At 48.3% G+C, this 21,069-nt stretch overlaps 1 protein-coding gene across 4 annotated transcripts in view; it reads left to right on the top strand.

Moving 5' to 3' along the window:
* Positions 1-21,069, top strand: part of MCM9 (minichromosome maintenance 9 homologous recombination repair factor) — a 106,822-nt gene that overhangs the window by 70,473 nt on the left and 15,280 nt on the right. For all 4 annotated transcript variants that reach the window (XM_066606269.1, XM_066606290.1, XM_066606279.1 and 1 more), the window contains exon 13: positions 12,894-13,039. In XM_066606269.1, coding sequence (XP_066462366.1) covers positions 12,894-13,039 — 146 coding nt within the window. The remainder of the gene's footprint in view (positions 1-12,893; positions 13,040-21,069) is intronic.

Genomic DNA, 21,069 nt, shown 5'->3' with positions numbered 1-21,069 from the left:
CTCCTGAGCATGTGTCATTGTAGTGGAGTGAGGAGGCTGGGAGGAAGGAGGAGCAGCAGACAGAGGATTCGGATTTGCAGCACTGGACGGCGCAGAACTCTGGGTGGATGATGGCTTGCTCGAAGCACTTTCTGCCATCCAGGACAGGACCTGCTCACACTGCTCATTTTCTAATAAAGGTCTCCCGCGTGGACCCATTAATTGGGCGATGAATGTGGGGACGCCAGAAACGTGCCTCTCTCCTAATCGCGCAGCAGTCGGCTGCGACACACCTGGATCAGGAGCTCGGCCTGTGCCCACACCCTCACTTGGCCCTCCGCGTCCTCGGCCGCGTCCACGTCCTCTAGGCCTACCCCTACCCCTCAGCATGCTGTATTACCAGTGATTTGATTTCCCAGGCAGGAAATAAGTTGGCGCAAGCCTGCAGGCCAAATATAATTTTTTCGCTTTTTTGCAAAGGGAAGGCCCCACTGCGGATATTCAATGTACAATACGTTTAATAACTGTGGTGTGGCCCTGAAAAAGTGTCACACAACTTTAGTGTAGCAGAGTTATTAACTCTGGCAGAGCAGGTATTTGCCAGTCAGGAAAGACAATGGCGCAAGCCTGCAGTAAACCGTAGCTGGTTGCGTTTGATTTTTGTACGTTCTCCACGCAGCACAGACGTACACGGAGACCTTAGGACTGACACAGGCAGGCCAAATATAATTTTTTCGCTTTTTTGCAAAGGGAAGGCCCCACTGCGGATATTCAATGAACAATAACTGTGTTGTGGCCCTGCCTACACAATTCTGTCCCTGTAGTATCAATGGAGGGTGCAATGCTCTGCACAGACGATTTTTTGAAAAAAAAAAAATATGCAACACTGCTAACAGCAGCCAGCACAGTACTGCACACGGTTAAATTTGGCCCTAGAAAGGACCGTTGAGGTTCTTGAAGGCTACACTCACTCCTAACACTCTCCCTGCCTAAGCACCACTTCTGTCCCTAATACCGGGTGCAATGCTCTGCACTGCCGATTTTGAGAAAAAAAATAAAAAATTTCCACTGCTAACAGCAGCCTGCACACACGTAGATGTGGCCCTAAGAAGGACCGTTGGGGTTCTTGAAACCTACACTCACTACAAACACTCTCCCTACAGCAACTCCAATAGAACAGCACTTTCCCTCACTAACTCACACGGCATCTGAGCCGAGCCGCGGGAGGGGCCGACTTTTATACTCGGGTGACATCTGATCGCCCCAGCCACTCACAGCAGGGGGGTGGTATAGGGCCTGAACGTCACAGGGGGAAGTTGTAATGCCTTCCCTGTCTTTCAATTGGCCAGAAAAGCGCGCTAACATCTCAGAGAGGAAACTGAAAGTAACCAGAACACCGCGTGGTACTCGTTACGAGTAACGAGCATCCCGAACACCCTAATATTCGCACGAATATCAAGCTCGGACGAGTACGTTCGCTCATCTCTAATAGTAACATATCATTGATACATATTTGTAGGGTAAAATAAAACCAGAAGAGGGGTAGGAACAAGAGATGACACACAAGGGCAGTAGTGCAGTCTATAATCGGCGAGTCATCAAGTAGGCATCCCAAGGATCCCATATTTTTTCTCAGGTACACGTTATCAGAACTGAGCACAATATGATACTCTAGATTCCTTATGTCCAGTATAGATGGTGGCGAGGCCTGTTTCCAATGCGCCACAATAAGGTGAAGGAGCAACCTGTTGGGTCCCTTTTTGATTGGAAAAGAGAAGAGTTTCATTAAATGGAGTGAGTGGGAAGTCAATTCCAAGGACCAGTTGTCAAATCTCTGCCCTAAAAGGACCAATACCAGGGCATTCCCAATAAGTATGGAATAGAGAGCTGCCGACAGCACCATACCACCAGCAGTTGGAGGAGATGGCAGGATTGAGTCTGTGTAGGAGCTCGGGGTTATGTGACTGGGCAGCTTGTACTGATTTTCTTTATGACTTGACCGCCCTCCTCCAGATCACGCCCCAAAGCTTTTCTGGGAGCGGTTTACCTAAGAACACTTCCCATTTAGTCATCTAGGAATGTTGTATCCATTGACCAGATATGCATGCATTCAGTACATTGTAAATGGCTGAAATTACACCTTTAGTAGATGTAGTATTTCAGCATAGTCTTTCGAATGATGTGGGAGTGGCAACTTGTGTGCCATTAAATAGGGATAATGCAAAATCTTGCAGTTGGACATAATAAAAGAAACTCCGTCGGGCAGGTGGGTTGGAGCTTGTAAATATTCAAAGGAGCGCATGGGTCAACCAGATTAGGAAATAGATCATATCTACAAGATTACTTTGTTTCTCTTGCTGGGAACCATCACATTTCCCCTCGTCATCCTGACAGCATACACCTGGAGGTTGTCTGCTGGACACCTGTTGGGACAGGAAGCAAAAAAATACAAAAGGTAACTCCTACCACCGGCTCACCAGTGTCTTCCTCTCCCTACAGGACAGTCCAAGCGGAGCCTCCAAGTGTATGCTGGAGGTGAATGAAGAAAGAAGAATCCCATGCAGCCTGTCCGCCCGTGGGGGGACGACTCTCTGTTCGGGCTGGCAGGGCTTGTGCGGGTAAGACCCTACGAGGGGACCCTCACCCGCAGGATCTACCCAGCGTTGTTCCCCCTGTGGGAAAATCCTCCCCCAGTACGCTGCCCAGAGGGTAGTCGTACTGGTAGAAGCACCCCGGTACCTGGAGGGCTTGGAAACGCCGGCGTCTCCAGCGGGGATCCAGCACAGAAGACAGGTATGCCAGCGATGGAGGGGCTCGGGTGCGGGCCGGTCGGCGTGCGCGCGGCAGCGTCTCCACGTGCGTCCTAGTCGGGGCCTCGCTTAAAGGGGGCGTGTCGGCGCCAAATTTGAAAATTGAAAAGGCTGGATCCCCGGCATCTCTCCTGTCTGCACCTTACTGAAGATGTCAGCCAGAGAGGAAACTGAAAGCAGCCTGCTGGTGAGTAGACCGCTTTGGGTCTTGTACCGGGGGGGGGGGAGAAAACAAGTAGCAAGTGCTGGAAGCCCTTTTTGCTGTCTCCGTCTCTTAGGACAGAGATGCACAAAAGGCTAGAGAGGCCAAAAAGCGAGTGCGCAAATGTCCAGTTTGCTTGCGGCGGCTAGAAGAGGGCCACACCAAGCCACTATGTGCGGACTGTACGGAGAAAGTGGACCGTGAAGAGGGCTCCTCTGGCATGTCGGACATCTGATCCATGATCCGCGAGGAGATTGAAGCCTCTCTCTCATCTTTCTCTACCGCCCCCCACGAAAAGGGTAAGGCGGTCACGAATGGATGAGTCGGACTCTGAGGAAGGACTCCTAGAAGATTCTCCCTCAGAATCCATGCCGCCCATGGAGGATGCAAGGAAGTATTTCTTTTCATCGGCAGACCTGGGTCAGCTATTAACCGCGGTCCGACGCACCATGCAGGTGGAGGAAGAGGTGCCGCAGCAGCCATCCTTTCAGGATAGCCTGTTCTGGGGGCTCCTACCACAGCCAAAACCGTCATTTCCAGTTAATGACATCTTAAAACAGCTGATCCTGAGTGGAAGCAGGCAGAACAGAAATTCTTCCTGTCCAAGGAATTTAAGGATCGAAACCGTCCCTAAGGTAGACCTGGCGGTTGCCAGGGTCTCAAAGAAGGCAGCCCTCCCCTTTGAGGACATTTCCCAACTGCAGGATCCACTAGACACCAGAGTGGATTCGGCAATGAAAAAGGCCTGGGAGACTGCGGCCCTGACCGTTAAAGCCAACATCACGGCCACATCTGTAGCAAGATCTATGACGGTCTGGTTGGACCAACTCCAGGCGCTGATTTCTCAGAGGGGCTCTAGGGAAGACATCTCCAACTGCCTTCCCCTCCTCCAACAGGCAACCGGCTTCCTGGCAGACGCCTCTATGGAGTCAGTAAGGTTCGGGGCCCGTTCAGCAGCCCTCTCGAACACAGCCAGGAGGGCCGTCTGGGTTAAGGCCTGGACAGGGGATAACGCTTCGAAGAACAGACTCTGTTCCCTGCCCTTCCAAGGACACAGAATCTTTGGGCCTTCCTTGGATACACTCCTAAAGAAGGCATCGGATAAGAGCCAGGGACTACCATCGGAGAAATCCTTCAAGCGGCCTTCCTCCTCCTACCCTCCTCCTTTTGTTCCCTCTAGAACATACAAGGGGAAAGGCAAAACCGGACGCTGGTCCTATCCCAAAGGCGGAAAGGGTGAGAATCCGCCTTTCAGGATCCTACAAGTAGGGGGTAGGCTGAAGGGGTTCGCCCATAAATGGAGTGAGGTGACTTCCAATCCCTGGGCCCTACGCCTAGTCTCGGAAAGCTATAAAATAGAATTTTCCTCCCCGGAGGTTCGTGGTCACCCCTTGCCAGTCACCCTCGTCTGCTCAGGACCTCCAGTTGGGGGTGCAGGAGCTGTTATCCCTAGGGGCCATCACTCGGGTTCCCACAGAAGAACTGTTCAAGGGGTGCTACTCCCCCTTGTTTCTCGTCAAAAAACCTAACGGGTCCTATAGAACCATAATTAATCTGAAATTACTGAATAAATCTATCTTATACCAAAGATTTAAAATGGAATCGGTGCGGTCAGCAATCCCCTTAATTGCACCAGATAGTGTCATGGCCACCGTGGACTTAAAGGACGCCTACTACCATGTCCCTATACATGCAGATTCCCAGAAGTTTCTGCGATTTGCCCTGGTGATAGATGGGTCTGTCTCTCACTTCCAATTTACGTGCCTGCCGTTCGGGATTTCCTCCGCACCTCGGGTGTTCTCCAAACTGGTGTTAGAGTTGGTGGCGGCACTAAGGACTGACAAGGTGTTGATTGTCCCATACCTCGACGATTTCCTGATCGTAGCAGGATCGGCTTCAGAACTCCGGTTCCAGGTCAACCTCACACTCCGTCTGTTCGAGTCATTAGGCTGGATCATCAACTCCGTAAAATCCAGTCTTCTGCCCGAACAAAAGAAAAAATTCCTGGGAGTTATTCTGGACTCACACCGCCAGTGTTCTTCCCTTCCCCTAGAAAGGCAAAGAGCGATCCAGGACGAGTGTCGGGCACTTTTTCTAACCTCCAAAGTCTCCCTTAGGAGAGGCATGAGGGTCCTCGGCCTCATGACATCTTGCATCGGGGTAGTCCCCTGGGCCCAGTTACATTGTAGAACTCTCCAAGACTTTATCCTAAGCAACTGGGATAAATCTCCCGCTTCCCTGGATCGGAGAGTCGTCCTTACCCACAAGATAAAGTCCTCCTTGGAGTGGTGGATGTCTATCTCCAACCTTGCCAGAGCCACGGTTTGGTACCCCGCATCCCCAGTATCCATCTTTACTGACGCGAGTGCAACTGGCTGGGGGGCCCACTTAGGCCGTCATTACGTCCAGGAGGCTGGAACCGTGAGGAAGCTACTCAATCCTCCAACTACAAAGAACTTTGCGCTGTCTGGAAGGCCATTCGGGGCTTCGAGACAGAGATCAGGGGTAGACACATTAAGATCTTTTCGGATAACATAACAGCTGATTGGCTGGAATCGGCACATGTGACGGGGCGGAGCTACGCGATGACGCGTACAAGGGGGCGGAGCCAGAACGCCACTGCTGCCGAGCCGAAGGGAAAAGACCCATCTGCGCAAGCGCGTCTAATCGGGCGATTAGACGTTGAAATTAGACGGCACCATGGAGACGGGGACGCTAGCAACGGAGCAGGTAAGTGAATAACTTCTGTATGGCTCATATTTAATGCACGATGTATATTACAAAGTGCATTAATATGGCCATACAGAAGTGTATAACCCCACTTGCTTTCGCGGGACAACCCCTTTAAGCAAAGCTGGGTCACTGTAGTTATTTGGTACACACTGGTGAGCCGGTGGTGGGTGTTACCTTTTGTATTTTTCCGCTTCCTGTCCCAACAGGTGTCCAGCGGACAACCTCCAGGTGTATGCTGTCAGGATGACTTCAAGAAAAGGAATTAACAGGTAGGACCTAATTCCTGTCTTTGCTCTACTGGCTAACACCGTACCAAACCTTTGTGTTCATTTTACATGCCCATTGGCATGTCTAAGAGCATGGGGGGTGGTTTGCTCCTTCAGGTCGCTCAGTTGTTTTGCTAAGAAGGTATGAGATTTATTGCCTCTCTCCTAGTAATGTTGTCTGGTATATAGGAGGATTTTCTAACCTTACGGAGAGCCAACTCATTCAGTTAGGAAAGAACCTCAATCCATTGTTTAACAGCAGCCTTCAGCCTGCATTTAACCTTTCCGTCTCTGTTCTATTTTTGGAGCATTGATGGAATTAAGCATTTTGGGGTTTTTTCCCCATTACTTTCAATGGCTTTTTTCAAAAGAGAAAGCGCTGCTGTTGTAGCACTTTGGGTTCATATTTTATATATATATATATATATATATATATATATATATATATAGTGTGTGCGCGGCACGCAGTCATTTCATTCAGCATTGATTATGGTGCACTTTATTACATGTCATTTTGTTATGTATATTATAAATATTTAGTATTTGCATCTACTGATACCATTACATTTGTGTTCCATGTGAATCTTGTATGTATTTACTTTACTGTGTTCATTAGTGATAGTAGTGGCAATCTCATGGTGTTATTTCATGTTGTGCATGTCCATCTCTTTTACATCATGGGGATTTAATAAAGCTATATATTTTTCATTCTTAGTGTATTTTGCATGCTTTTTCCTTTGGCTGGTAGTTTATGTGCAGCCAGTAGTATGGTCCCTCTGTGACCCTTTAGGCCGCCTGCAGACGAGCGGAAATCCCGCCGCGGGATTTCCCGCGGGATTTCCGCCGCTGAAAGTCTGCATAGGAGTGCATTACAATACGCACTCCTATGCAGACGGCCGCGGTTTGGCCGTGCGAAATCTCGCGCGGCAAACAAACCGCGGCATGTTCTAATTTTCTGCGGGGCACGCACTCACCTGGCCGCCGGCTCCGGTCTGCGCATGCGCCGGCTGCGCGGCAGCCGGCACATCAAAGAGCCGGGGCTGCCAGGCGCGGGTGAGTACGCGCTCGTCCCTGCAGGCTCTGGGGTCGGATCGCGCGGCAAGATTTCTCGCTGCCGGATCCGACCCGCTCGTCTGCAGGCGGCCTTATGGTTTATATTACATTATATTATCGGTCCTGGCCCTTCTCTTCTTTGGGCTTATATAGAAAGAGCTAACAAGTCTGGCAATCAGGGCCTTCTAGGTTACAATGTAGCAATCATGATTGCCCAAGCCTTGTCCTCTTTAATATTCCTCAGAACCAAAGAAATGTAATGGAATGATAAATGACCCGGTCATTGTAACCCACTGTTTGTTGGTTTTACATCTGCTTCACAGATGCAGCTCAAAATACCGGAAGAAAAAGCACTGCATGCAGAACTTTTTCTTCTGTCCAATAGCTGGGTGAAAAGTGGGCAGACCCCATTATAGTCCCCAAACAGAGCAGGAAAGCAGAACCCCAGTGCAGATGTGGAAACAAGCCTTTCTGTCATAAACCCCATTATCCACAACTGAATGGATGAGCTTGGAAATGTAGCTCATTTTTTATTGTGAAGGGAAAATGATTTTCTGGCCCCTCCATCTGAATCAGAGGAGCACCGAGACATATTTTTGTATGACAGCAGAATTTACATCCTCAAAAGTCTCAATCTGGTATAATTGGATCCAGGTAAAAAAAACAAAACGTGGGGTTGTATAGGTATATTAGATTGGCTAGGGTACTCTCCATGCAGATATGTGAGAAACATTGAAAAGTGTATATACTAAATTATAATTAAAGATGTAACTGCCTACTATAATGACCACAAATGAAAGTAAATGTAAGCATATCAACCACCAGAGGGCGTAGTCGCATCCCATCAGGCTACACAGCAGTTGTAGAAAAGAACCTGCAACTTTTGGGAAGGAAGCATTCGCCTGCCAGGAAAAAAGATCTAATTGAAAAACAAAGTTGCTAGCAAGAGCTGGAGATAGCCTGACATTAAAGAGGGCAAATCATATATATAAACTGGCATGTGCCCCCAGTCCCCCTCTTTGACATGTTGCAGATCTGCATCAAAACCGCAGGTTAGATTACAGTACAATTACAGCAGAAAATCCACAGCGTCTTTCTTCCTCTACATACGAATCGGCTTTGCATTAATCCCATTCACTTTAATAGTAAATGTTTCCGCAGCATCTGAACGCACCCTAACTGCACGACGGAGCACGTTGGTCTCACATCCTGAACAACATAAATCAACAGCAGTCAGATGCTGAGGTTGTGGCTCACTACTCCGAGAACGTGATGCCGACTAGGCAACTCTTGTACCTTACAAGTGACCCCTCATTAGGCAGTTTTCACGCGGTCATGAAATTTACTTGAGATTTGTGTGTTGTAATGCACGATTTGTGTGTTGTAATGCACGATTTGTGTGTTGTAATGCACATGAGTGATTAAAAAAAAAAAATTCACATATTGTGGTGCTAGAAAAAGTTCTGAATGACTGCCAGCTTACTGTGAATGTAGGCGGAGCGGTCCGGGGCTTCATTCATTAATCATTCCTGTGTAAAAGCGCAAGAATAATTATCGCTTGGGTGGCCTGTTGGGCATCTGTTCCCCGACAGATCGCCCCGTGTAAAAGGGCACTTATCTAGTCCTACAGATACGGTAAGTTATAGTAGGTTAGTAGATGTGAGCTGAACAGCTATTTCTCCCAACTCTAAAATTTTCACATGCAATACGCAGTGAATAGAATCCATTTGATTTCAAGTGTATTTTGCTGTGCAAGGAAAGAACACATATTGAGCTAATTACAGTGATTGTACATTCCAATGAATTGGAGCATGGTTGTGTGTTTTGGCGTACGCAAATGCACAACACCAATTGCGCAAATGCATGTGTAAATGCTTGTATGCTCATGCGACACCTACCTAACTTGTGTAATTTACATTCTATAAAAAAGTCCCAGTTCCGCACTTCCAAAAACAGTCATGCGATCGCTGAAGCCATACAGGGGCTGTGACATGATGCTGCTCCTGTTTACAGGACGTCACTGTTGCCATCCGTTTTGAGGCTGTCTCTTTCTGCCGCCAGGACCAGCCACGGCTAGTGTCACAGCGCTAGAGTCAACAGTGAGCGCTGCAGATCCCGGCCCCTAGACACAGCGCAAGCGCTGGCACTAGCCCGTGGTTATGGGTCATGGATCATAATACTTGGCTTTAGCCAGTGGGGTGGAATGGGAGAGTCCATATCTGTATTTATATGCAATTGACTACACAGATAACATTACAGAAATAAAACCTTCCACCTCATTGTGTCTCCAGTCTATATTTCTGGATAGTTGCAGCAGCTGCATTGCACTGCTTCTGTTCTTGAAGACCCCCTTAACTCATACAAAGGGGGAAAAAATTTATTATGGCTTTTTTGAAATTATATGACAGTGCTTAGGTTTTATTCGCATTTGCAGATTGCCTTTTCCTGCTCCACTATGGCCTCTCTTTTGACAGAACTGCACAGAGGCACACTGGGTACTATTGTACCATATCTCCCCTGCCTCGTCGTCTTCAACAGCTGTCACCGCTGCCGCTGCTGACTGAGAGGCAAATGGAGAGCCGAGTATCTTCCCAAGCAAAGTATGTTCCCGGCCGGACGAGATTCTCAGCGCTACAACATAGGGGGAGGACAGCATCTGTATTGATGTTTGCCTGGCCTGGAGGGTTAGGGTTAGGCCCCCTTTCCACGGCAGTGACGGAATATCGCTAGCGATATTCCACCGCGGGACAGGAAGGGGGAGCGCTGTCAGTTCTCTGCAGTGAGCCTATCTGACGGACTCACCGCAGAAAATCGCGGCATGCCGCAACTTGAATCCCGCGAGAGAAGAATCGCTATGATTCTCCACTTGTGGACGTCTGGGCTGCGCTTTCCATAGCAACGCAGATTATCGCTGCAGATAATGCAATGAACTATCGCCCGTGGACAGGCAGCCTAAGGGCTAGTTTTTCTGTTAGGCTTACATTATTAGAATGGAAGCATGCATAGCTAATAATGTAAGCCTAACAGGAAAACTAAAGCTACAGGTTCAGGGACAGTGAGCAACTGCATCAGCCAATCAGCTCCTGGGGGCGTCACTGGCCTGTCAAGCAGCCTAAATCTTGTCTTCACCTCTACTTCCGGTGGTGACAACATACAATAGTACCGGCAAACGGACTGCATTGAGTATAATGGGCTCCATTTGGTTTCCATTCAGACGTACAGCATTTTACGGGACAAAAGGTCCTTCCTGAGGTACGTTCACACATAGTCAAAAGGGAGAGATTTCCCGCAGTAGAAATTCCACACCAAAATTGTGCTGCAGATACACAGCAAACATCACCCATTCTATTGAAAATGTAAAGTCAGATGTGGATCTGCACTAATGGTGCGGATTTTGATATGGTTTGTGACGTGAAATCGAAACACATTTTGGTGAACATTTTCAGCTGTGTAAAACCCACAGCATTTCTGCTTTGTGTGAACATAGCCATGCAGAACTTTTTTTTTGTCTAGGACTTCATACTGGATCTGCGATGGAACTTGCTAACGCAGATGTGAAGACAGCCTTATTACTCGCGGTGTACAATATGTGTTATATATTTATGTGTGTATATAATATTACATCCATAATATATCCATGCACACAGGCTGATTGGCGTCTGATTTTTACACCTGCAGAAATTCAACGACGAAGGAATTATTTATCATTCAGTCTCAACATTTACACTGAACTATGGTGATTCAGATTCCGGCAATCTAGTGAGAATCTGAATGATGATAGTTTTGTGTAAAAGGCCCTAAGATGGCCCAGCGGGAGGCCGACGTGTGCACTGCAGTAGACCTACTTCAGTGTGCATGTGGGTTAATTGATTCATTGTTTGCTTAACCTTTAGCTTTTTCTGTGCTCATTGTGGGTATTTTCTGTCTTGGGAAATGATATTGAAAGGAAACCCTGCAGTGCTGCAGGACAAATGAGAAGTGTTGTATTTTATTCTTTTTCTTAACCTTTGGTCTTGGCTCTGCTGTGTAGGTGTGTTCTGTTTGCTTTACAACTCCTAGCACGGTCTGTTTGCCTAGACCTAAATGTGTGTGCAGGCTTATTTCGTTTTTTTCATGCTAAAAAATGAGTTACTTACTCTTATAGACATTTTCACTGGAAATGAAATATACAAAAGGAGACCTCCGCACATTACTCTGTATTTCTCAAAAAAAAAAATTGCATGTGTTTATATATTATAATCATTGGATGATGCGCAGTAACACAGTATGGCCGCAAGTACACAGGCGGGTTGGATTACGCATGTGGGAGCCTGCAGCGAGAGCCGATCCTTTGCCCAGCTGGCATCCGTGCATAACTGTATTTTCTTCTTCAATCTGTACTGCGGATGGTCTGCACGGCTCGCCGGCGAACATGTGCAGTACTGATTTTATTTTTTAAACTCCCGCTTTTTCCATGGGATCCCCACAATGTCAATTGCGGATGGGCCGCGGGCTAGACGGCTTCAATGGAAGCCGTCTGTGTGGGAACCACCGTAAAATAGAGCATGCTGCGATTTTTCATCCGCACGCGAAAACCGCAACTCATAGCATGCTATACAGGGTTATTGCTGCGGAATCTGGAGGCGGACGCTCACTCCGGATTCAACAGCAGAAATCCAGCCGTGTGCAGGCGGCCTAAGTAAGGCTGAAAAATAACACGTCCATCCAGTTCAGCCTATTTTCCTGCCTTGTTGATTTAGGGGACGGCAAAAAAATGTCCTAGTTTTAGGGACAAAAATTCCCTCAGTCAGCATTTTTTCTAAACTAAATAACCTCAATTTTTATGACCTCTCTGGGTATTGTAGTCCACCCATTCCGTTTATTCGTTTAGTTGCCTGCCTTTCTACCCACTCAAACTCTGCTATGTCCTTCTTAAGTACCAGTGCCCAAAACTGTACATAATATTCCATGTGTGATCTGACCAGGGACTTGTAAAGATGAAGAACAAGGTTCTCCTCAGGTAGCACTAGACCTCTATTAATGCACCCCGTGATTATATTTGCCTTGGCAGCAGCTGCCTGACACTGGTTGCTCCAGTTAAGTTTACAGTTAACTAAAATCCCCAAGTCCTTTTCCATGTCAGTGTTTCCCATTTAGCGTGTAATGCTGACATGTATTTCCCTGCGCATGTGCATAACCTTATATTTATCATTGTTAAACCTCATTTGCCACTTTTCTGCCCCCAACTTATCCAGATCCTCTTACAACCCCCTTGTGTCTTCTTTCGTGTTAATATCTATACATAATTCTGTGTCATCTGCAAATATTGATATGTTACTGTACAATCCTTCTACCAGGTCATTCATAAATATATATTTTTAAAAAGGGCCCAGTAGTAACCCCTGTGGTACCCCACTAGTAGCGGTGACCCAATCAGAGTATGTACCATACATGTTTCCTCGTAGAAGCTGATCAGGTTGGATTGACAGGAGTGACCCCTCATAAACCCATGCTAATATGGAGTTATACAGCCATTTTCCTTGAGGTCCTCCAGGATGGCATCTCTCAGAAACCCTTCAAACATTTTACCCACAATAGAAGTAAGGACTCATCACTATAGAGTCCTGAAATATAAGAAACAGCGGTCAGTGTATCACATTACTTAATTCACTTAGAACCCGGGGTGTATGCCATCAGTAGCCTGCTATTATCTATTTCTAATCTTGTTAGGGTGGCTCCACACCTCTTCCTGGTGGGATTTAATTGAGCGCTGACTTAATCTCTCTGTATTTGATGTATTGCTGAAGGTTTCACAGTAAATTGTTTTTGTGCCATTTTTGCAGCTGATTGTTTCACTTTGCCTTTCTTCAGGGAGGGGCTCTTCTTGGAGGGGTAAATGCACTACACACAGCATTCCCAGACAATCCCGAGGAGCAGTACCAGATGCAGTGTGAGATCCTCTTGGACAGGCTTGGTCTACACAACATTTTGCAAGAAGAACTGCAAAGGCTGGAGTGGTGAGTATCACATGATGTAAAGAAAACCGTGCAGCGCAATATTATTGGTGACGCCACTGAAACTATTTGAACTTCCTTTCAGTACACTAAAGACGGCCTGTATCCTGTGGATCAGAATTTTTCATTTTTTAATAATTTCTATACAGGGTCCTCACAACCCATCAGATCCTTCATTCTGATGTTTCCAGCAAAACAATAAATACATTTGTCTCTTTACTACACACACAACTCATGTCACGCAGCACTAACAGAAAAGGCTTAAACTGCTTGAAAAATATCCAAACCAAGGGCAGATTTGTGAAGCTGTCTAAAAAAACAAAATGGTTTTGTTGTCCATAACAGCCAACCACAGTGCAGCTTTCATTTTCCAATGGCACTTCAAATATTTATATATTTTTTTTTACTTTTTATATATATTTTGCTTTAAACGTTTTAACATTTCTTTTAATTAAAACTTATTTTTACTTTTTGCATTAGCCTCCATAGGGGATTTGAACTTGCAATTGTCTTACTGCTTATACAATGTATGGCAGTACTTTAGTGTTGCTGTATATTGTGTTTTTGACAACAGCCTATTAAGTCGGACATGGGAGTCTTCATAAGGCCCCAGGCTGTTGTGGGCCACTGGTACCCTTCTATTTCATGGTGGGGCTGAAAAGGAACCCCTTCCTTCAGGCTAGCTGCTTAGATGCCACAGTCAGCATTGACCATGGTATATAAGTAGTCAAATGGCTGCAATTGGAGCAAGCTCTAGCTGTTGTCAGTGGCTGATAGCTGTAGGAAAACACTAATGGTCGCCAGATATGGAGTGGGTTCAGCTCCTGAGCATGCTCTTTACTCCCCTTTCCCGAATATATCTGTTATAGGTCGTTAAGGGGTATTCCCAAAATGAACTTTTATCATGTATGTATAGGATAGATAATAAAAGTCTGATCTGTGGGGGTCCCCAGAACAGGGGTCCTGTATACCCAAACTTCGCCTCACTGCAGGCTTCCTGCCGCATCATGGAGTGAGGAGGAGATTGAAATGAGCCGTAATAGAGCATGCACTGTGCCACCCCACTCATTTCAATGGGGCTGTTGGAAATAGTGTAAGTGCTTGGCTACCTTCAGCAGTCACACTGAAAATAAGTGGAGCAGCATCACGCATGCTCGATCACCTCTGCACTCAGTCTCTTCCTCACTGTGGGGGGAGGGGTGGACAACAAGCCCTCAGTAAGGAGGAGAGGGGGACACAGGACCCCATTCTCTGGATCAGTTTTGGTCTCAACAGTGAGGCCCCCACTTATCAGACTTTGATAGGTGATAAAAGTCAATTTTGGGAATACCCCTTTTAACTGTACATGTACAGTGCATGTCGGGTTTCAGCAATATTCGACATTTAAATGCCCTGATTGGCATACTGGAGTCCCGAATGGCCCTCACAGTGCAATTGGGGACTGCCGTTCAACTCTCATGGAAGCTTTTAGAAGGCCACCCGAGCTGGCATGAATGATTGATTGCCTATCAAGGCTTACTTGTGGCATGTCTTGATAATCTGCCTCCCAGAACACGATATGATGCAATACTATGGTATTTTATTATACTGTATGAGTGATGAAACAATCACAAGTTTAAGTCCCTTATGCCAACTAAAAACACAATATAAAGTTTAGTTAATTAAAAAAAAATTGTTAAATTTTCTCAGTCATTTGATTAAAAAAGTAAAACAATTAACAAAAAAAATAGCTACATCTGCAAAAGTCTTGATTTCTCAAAATATCACACTATTTATCACGCACAGTGAACACAAAAAAAAATAAAAATTGCATTTTTAGTCACCCTGATCACAGAAAAAAATTGAATAAAAAGCAATCAAAAAGTTGTATGTCCTCCAAAATTAATAAAAACTACAAGTCACCACACAGAAAATGAGCCCTCATTGCTATGTCAAAAGATGGCGACAGAAAGCAAATTTATTTCTTTAAAGGCATTTTATTTTTAAGTCACACGGTGTTAAATAAACTATATAAATTTGGTATTGCTGTAATTGTACTAACCCGCAAAAAAAAGAGAACACGTCATTTTTACTGCATTGAACGTTGTAAGAGCAAATGCTCCCCAGAAATGTCGCAGTTGCAAATTTTTTCATTTCTCCCCCACTTTATTTTAAACCGTTTTCCAGCACATTGTATTTTTCAATGGTACCATATAACGTGTCCCACAACAAAGCAAGCTCCCCTGTCGCTATGGAACTAGAATCAAAAATACGAGTTAAGATTTTTTGAAAGTGGGAAGGAAAATGAGAAAACGAAAAAGGGCTGAGGCAGGAAGGGGTTAAAAGTGCTTTCTGTTAATATAGATAGATATCTTAACAAGTTGTTCAACCATTTTGGTGACGTTAGTTTGCCGTCAGTAGCTGAGACCACGAGTTAGAGTTTGCAAACCCATACATAAACTTCGGACTGATACATAATATGCTGTGGATGGCTTTCACTCCTTGGCCATTGTCTAGAAAAATTATAACCGTACCCACTTCATTACGCGCAGGACAAGACATGCGCCGTTTGTTGTTATTAATTGTAAACTACAGAGTTCTCATTCACTAACCAAAAAGAAGTATCTCGTAAATGAGGAAGAATTGAAACAACAAGTGTATTAGTAAGTTGTAGGACTGCTAATTTATCAAGTAATTATTAGAGATGAGCGAGCACCAAAATGCTCAGGTGCTCGTTACTCGGGACGAAATTATCGCGATGCTCGAGGGTTCGTTTCGAGTAACGAACCCCATTGAAGTCAATGGGCGACCCGAGCATTTTTGTATATCGCCGATGCTCGCTAAGGTTTTCATTTGTGAAAATCTGGGCAATTCAAGAAAGTGATGGGAACGACACAGCAACGGATAGGGCAGGCGAGGGGCTACATGTTGGGCTGCATCTCAAGTTCCCAGGTCCCACTATTAAAGGGGTTGTCCCGCGGCAGCAAGTGGGTCTATACACTTCTGTATGGCCATATTAATGCACTTTGTAATGTACATTGTGCATTAATTATGAGCCATACAGAAGTTATAAAAAGTTTTTTACTTACCTGCTCCGTTGCTAGCGTCCTCGTTCCCATGGAGCCGACTAATTTTCGCCCTCCGATGGCCAAATTAGCCGCGCTTGCGCAGTCCGGGTCTTCTGCTCTCTTCAATGGAGCCGCTCGTGCAGAATGCCGGCTCCGTGTAGCTCCGCCCCGTCACGTGCCGATTCCAGCCAATCAGGAGGCTGGAATCGGCAATGGACCGCACAGAAGAGCTGCGGTCCACGGAGGGAGCAGACCCCGGCGGCCATCTTCAGCAGGTAAGTATGAAGACGCCGGACCGCCGGCATTCAGGTAAGCGCTGAGCGGTTTGTTTTTTTAACCCCTGCATCAGGGTTGTCTCGCGCCGAACGGGGGGGGCGGGGGGGGGGTTAAAAAAAATAAATAAAAAACCATTTCGGCGCGGGACAACCCCTTTAAGCCACAATAGCAGCAAGAGTGGCCCCCCCCCCAACAACTTTTACTTCTGAAAAGCCCTCATTAGCAATGCATACCTTAGCTAAGCACCACACTACCTCCAACAAAGCACAATCACTGCCTGCATGACACTCCGCTGCCACTTCTCCTGGGTTACATGCTGCCCAACCCCCCCGCATGACCCAGTGTCCACAGCGCACACCAAAGTGTCCCTGCGCAGCCTTCAGCTGCACTCATGCCACACCACCCTCATGTCTATTTATAAGTGCGTCTGCCATGAGGAGGAACCGCAGGCACACACTGCAGAGGGTTGGCACGGCTAGGCAGCGACCCTCTTTAAAAGGGGCGGGTCGATAGCCCACAATGCTGTACAGAAGCAATGAGAAATTCAATCCTGTGCCACCTCCATCAGGAGCTGCACACGTGGGCATAGCAATGGGGAACCTATGTGCCACACACTATTCATTCTGTCAAGGTGTCTGCATGCCCCAGTCAGACCGCGGTTTTTTATAAATAGTCACAGGCAGGTACAACTCCGCAATGGGAATTCCGTGTGCACCCACAGCATGGGTGGCTCCCTAGAACCCACCGGCTGTACATAAATGTATCCCATTGCAGTGCCCATCACAGCTGAGGTAACCTCCGATTAAATGCAGGTGGGCTTCAGCCCACACTGCATGCCCCAGTCAGACTGGGGTTCTTTAGAAGTGGACACATGCAGTTACAACTCCGTGTGGACCCACAGCATGGGTGGCTCCCTGGAACCCACCGGCGGTACATAAATATATCCCATTGCAGTGCCCAACACAGCTGATGTAACATCAGCTTTAATGCAGGTGGGCAAAAAATTAATTGGATTACACTGTAGGCGAGGGCCCCAAAAAATTGGTGTACCAACAGTACTAATGTACGTCAGAAAAATTGCCCATGCCCAACCAAGAGGGCAGGTGAAACCCATTAATCGCTTTGGTTAATGTGGCTTAATTTGTAACTAGGCCTGGAGGCAGCCCAGTTAAAATAAAAATTGGTTCAGGTGAAAGTTTCAACGCTTTAATGAGCATTGAAACGTATAAAAATTGTTTACAAAAGTTATATGACTGAGCCTTATGTCCCTAAGAAAAATTGCCCGTTCGGCGTGATTACGTCAGGTTTCAGGAGGAGGAGGATGAATATTATACACAAATTGATGAAGCTAAAAGGTCCACGTTTTTGATGGTGATAGAGAACAATGCTTCCATCCGCGGGTGCAGCCTACGTATTGTTTAGGTATCGCTGCTGTCTGCTGGTGGAGAAGAGAAGTCTGGGGAAATCCAGGCTTTGTTCATCTTGATGAGTGTAAGCCTGTCGGCACTGTCGGTTGACAGGCGGGTACGCTTGTCTGTGATGATTCCCCCAGCCGCACTAAACACCCTCTCTGACAAGACGCTAGCCGCAGGACAAGCAAGCACCTCCAGGGCATACAGCGCGAGTTCAGGCCACGTGTCCAGCTTCGACACCCAGTAGTTGTAGGGGGCAGAGGCGTCACGGAGGACGGTCGTGCGATCGGCTACGTACTCCCTCACCATCCTTTTACAGTGCTCCCGCCGACTCAGCCTTGACTGGGGAGCGGTGACACAGTCTTGCTGGGGAGCCAGAAAGCTGTCAAAGGCCTTAGAGAGTGTTCCCCTGCCTGTGCTGTACATGCTGCCTGATCTCTGCGCCTCCCCTGCTACCTGGCCCTTGGAACTGCGCCTTCGGCCACTAGCGCTGTCGGATGGGAATTTTACCATCAGTTTGTCCGCCAGGGTCCTGTGGTATAGCATCACTCTCGAACCCATTTCCTCTTCGGGTATGAGAGTGGAAAGGTTCTCCTTATACCGTGGGTCGAGCAGTGTGTACACCCAGTAATCCGTAGTGGCCAGAATGCGTGTAACGCGAGGGTCACGAGAAAGGCATCCTAACATGAAGTCTGCCATGTGTGCCAGGGTACCTGTACGCAACACATGGCTGTCCGCACTAGGAAGATCACTTTCAGGATCCTCCTCCTCCTCCTCCTCCTCAGGCCATACACGCTGAAAGGATGACAGGCAAGCAGCATGGGTACCCTCAGCAGTGGGCCAAGCTGTCTCTTCCCCCTCCTCCTCATCCTCCTCATGCTCCTCCTCCTCAACGCGCTGAGATATAGACAGGAGGGTGCTCTGACTATCCAGCGACATACTGTCTTCCCCCGCCTCTGTTTCCGAGCGCAAAGCGTCTGCCTTTATGCTTTGCAGGGAACTTCTCAAGAGGCATAGCAGAGGAATGGTGACGCTAATGATTGCAGCATCGCCGCTCACCATCTGGGTAGACTCCTCAAAGTTTCCAAGGACCTGGCAGATGTCTGCCAACCAGGCCCACTCTTCTGTAAAGAATTGAGGAGGCTGACTCCCACTGCGCCGCCCATGTTGGAGTTGGTATTCCACTATAGCTCTACGCTGCTCATAGAGCCTGGCCAACATGTGGAGCGTAGAGTTCCACCGTGTGGACACGTCGCACAGCAGTCGGTGCACTGGCAGATGAAACCGATGTTGCAGGGTGGCAGCATCCGTGTGGGACTTGCAGAAATGTGCGCAGAGCCGGCGCACCTTTCCGAGCAGGTCTGACAAGCGTGGGTAGCTTTTCAGAAAGCGCTGAACCACCAAATTAAAGACGTGGGCCAGGCATGGCACGTGCGTGAGGCTGCCGAGCTGCAGAGCCGCCACCAGGTTACGGCCGTTGTCACACACGACCATGCCCGGTTGGAGGCTCAGCGGCGCAAGCCAGTGGTCGGTCTGCTCTGTCAGACCCTGCAGCAGTTCGTGGGCCGTGTGCCTCTTCTCTCCTAAGCTGAGTAGTTTCAGCACGGCCTGCTGACGCTTGCCCACCACTGTGCTGCCACGCCGCGCGACACCGACTGCTGCCGACGTGCTGCTGCTGACACATCTTGATTGCGAGACAGAGGTTGCGGAGGAGGAGGGTGGTTTAGTGGAGGAAGCATACACCGCCGCAGATACCAGCACCGAGCTGGGGCCCGCAATTCTGGGGGTGGGTAGGACGTGAGCGGTCCCAGGCTCTGACTCGGTCCCAGCCTCCACTAAATTCACCCAATGTGCCGTCAGGGAGATATAGTGGCCCTGCCCGCCTGTGCTTGTCCACGTGTCTGTTGTTAAGTGGACCTTGGCAGTAACCGCGTTGGTGAGGGCGCGTACAATGTTGCGGGAGATTTGGTCGTGCAGGGCTGGGATGGCACATCGGGAAAAGTAGTGGCGACTGGGAACTGAGTAGCGCGGGGCCGCCGCCGCCATCATACTTTTGAAAGCCTCCGTTTCCACAACCCTATACGGCAGCATCTCCAGGCTGATAAATTTGGCTATGTGCACGTTTAACGCTTGAGTGTGCGGGTGCGTGGCGGCGTACTTGCGCTTGCGCTCCAACACTTGCGCTAGCGACGGCTGGACGGTGCGCTGACAGACATTGGTGGATGGGGCCGAGGACAGCGGAGGTGAGGGTGTGGGTGCAGGCCAGGAGACGGTAGTGCCTGTGTCCTGAGAGGGGGGTTGGATCTCAGTGGCAGGTTGGGGCACAGGGGGAGAGGCAGCGGTGCAAACCGGAGCTTGGCCATCATATGTCTGCGCATGCTGGTGGTGGTGAGGCTGTTGGTGGTGGCTCCCCGGCTGATCTTGGCGCGACACAGGTTGCACACCACTGTTCGTCGGTCGTCTGCACTCTCAGTGAAAAACTGCCAGACCTTTGAGCACCTCGGCCTCTGCAGGGTGGCATGGCGCGAGGGGGCGCTTTGGGAAACAGTTGGTGGATTATTCGGTATGGCCCTGCCTCTACCCCTGGACACCGCACTGCCTCTTGCAACCTGCCCTGCTGCTGCCCTTGCCTCCCCCTCTGAAGACCTGTCCTCAGTAGGCATAGCAAACCAGGTGGGGTCAGTCACCTCATCGTCCTGCTGCTCTTCCTCCGAATCCTCTGTGCGCTCCTCCCTCGGACTTACTGCCCTTACTACTACCTCACTGATAGAAAACTGTGTCTCATCCTCATCGTCCTCCTCACCCACTGAAAGGTCTTGAGACAGTTGCCGGAAGTCCCCAGCCTCATCCCCCGGACCCCGGGAACTTTCCAAAGGTTGGGCATCGGTCACGACAAACTCCTCCAGTGGGGGAGGATTCGGAACCATTGCTGGCCATTCTGGGCAGGGGCCCGGGAACAGTTCCTGGGAGTCTGCCTGCTCCTCAGAATGTGTCATTGTAATGGAGTGAGGAGGCTGGGAGGAAGGAGGAGCAGCAGCCAGAGGATTCAGAGTTGCTGCAGTGGACGGCGCAGAACTCTGGGTGTTCGATAGATTACTGGATGCACTTTCTGCCATCCACGACAGGACCTGCTCACACTGCTCATTTTCTAATAAAGGTCTACCGCGTGGACCAATTAATTGTGAGATGAATGTGGGGACGCCAGAAACGTGCCTCTCTCCTAATCCCGCAGCAGTCGGCTGCGATACACCTGGATCAGGAGCTCGGCCTGTGCCCACACCCTGACTTGGGCCTCCGC

The sequence above is a fragment of the Eleutherodactylus coqui genome, chromosome 1 (assembly GCF_035609145.1).
Source record: "Eleutherodactylus coqui strain aEleCoq1 chromosome 1, aEleCoq1.hap1, whole genome shotgun sequence".
Taxonomy (NCBI): domain Eukaryota; kingdom Metazoa; phylum Chordata; class Amphibia; order Anura; family Eleutherodactylidae; genus Eleutherodactylus; species Eleutherodactylus coqui.
This window is presented reverse-complemented; position numbering and strand designations above follow the sequence as displayed.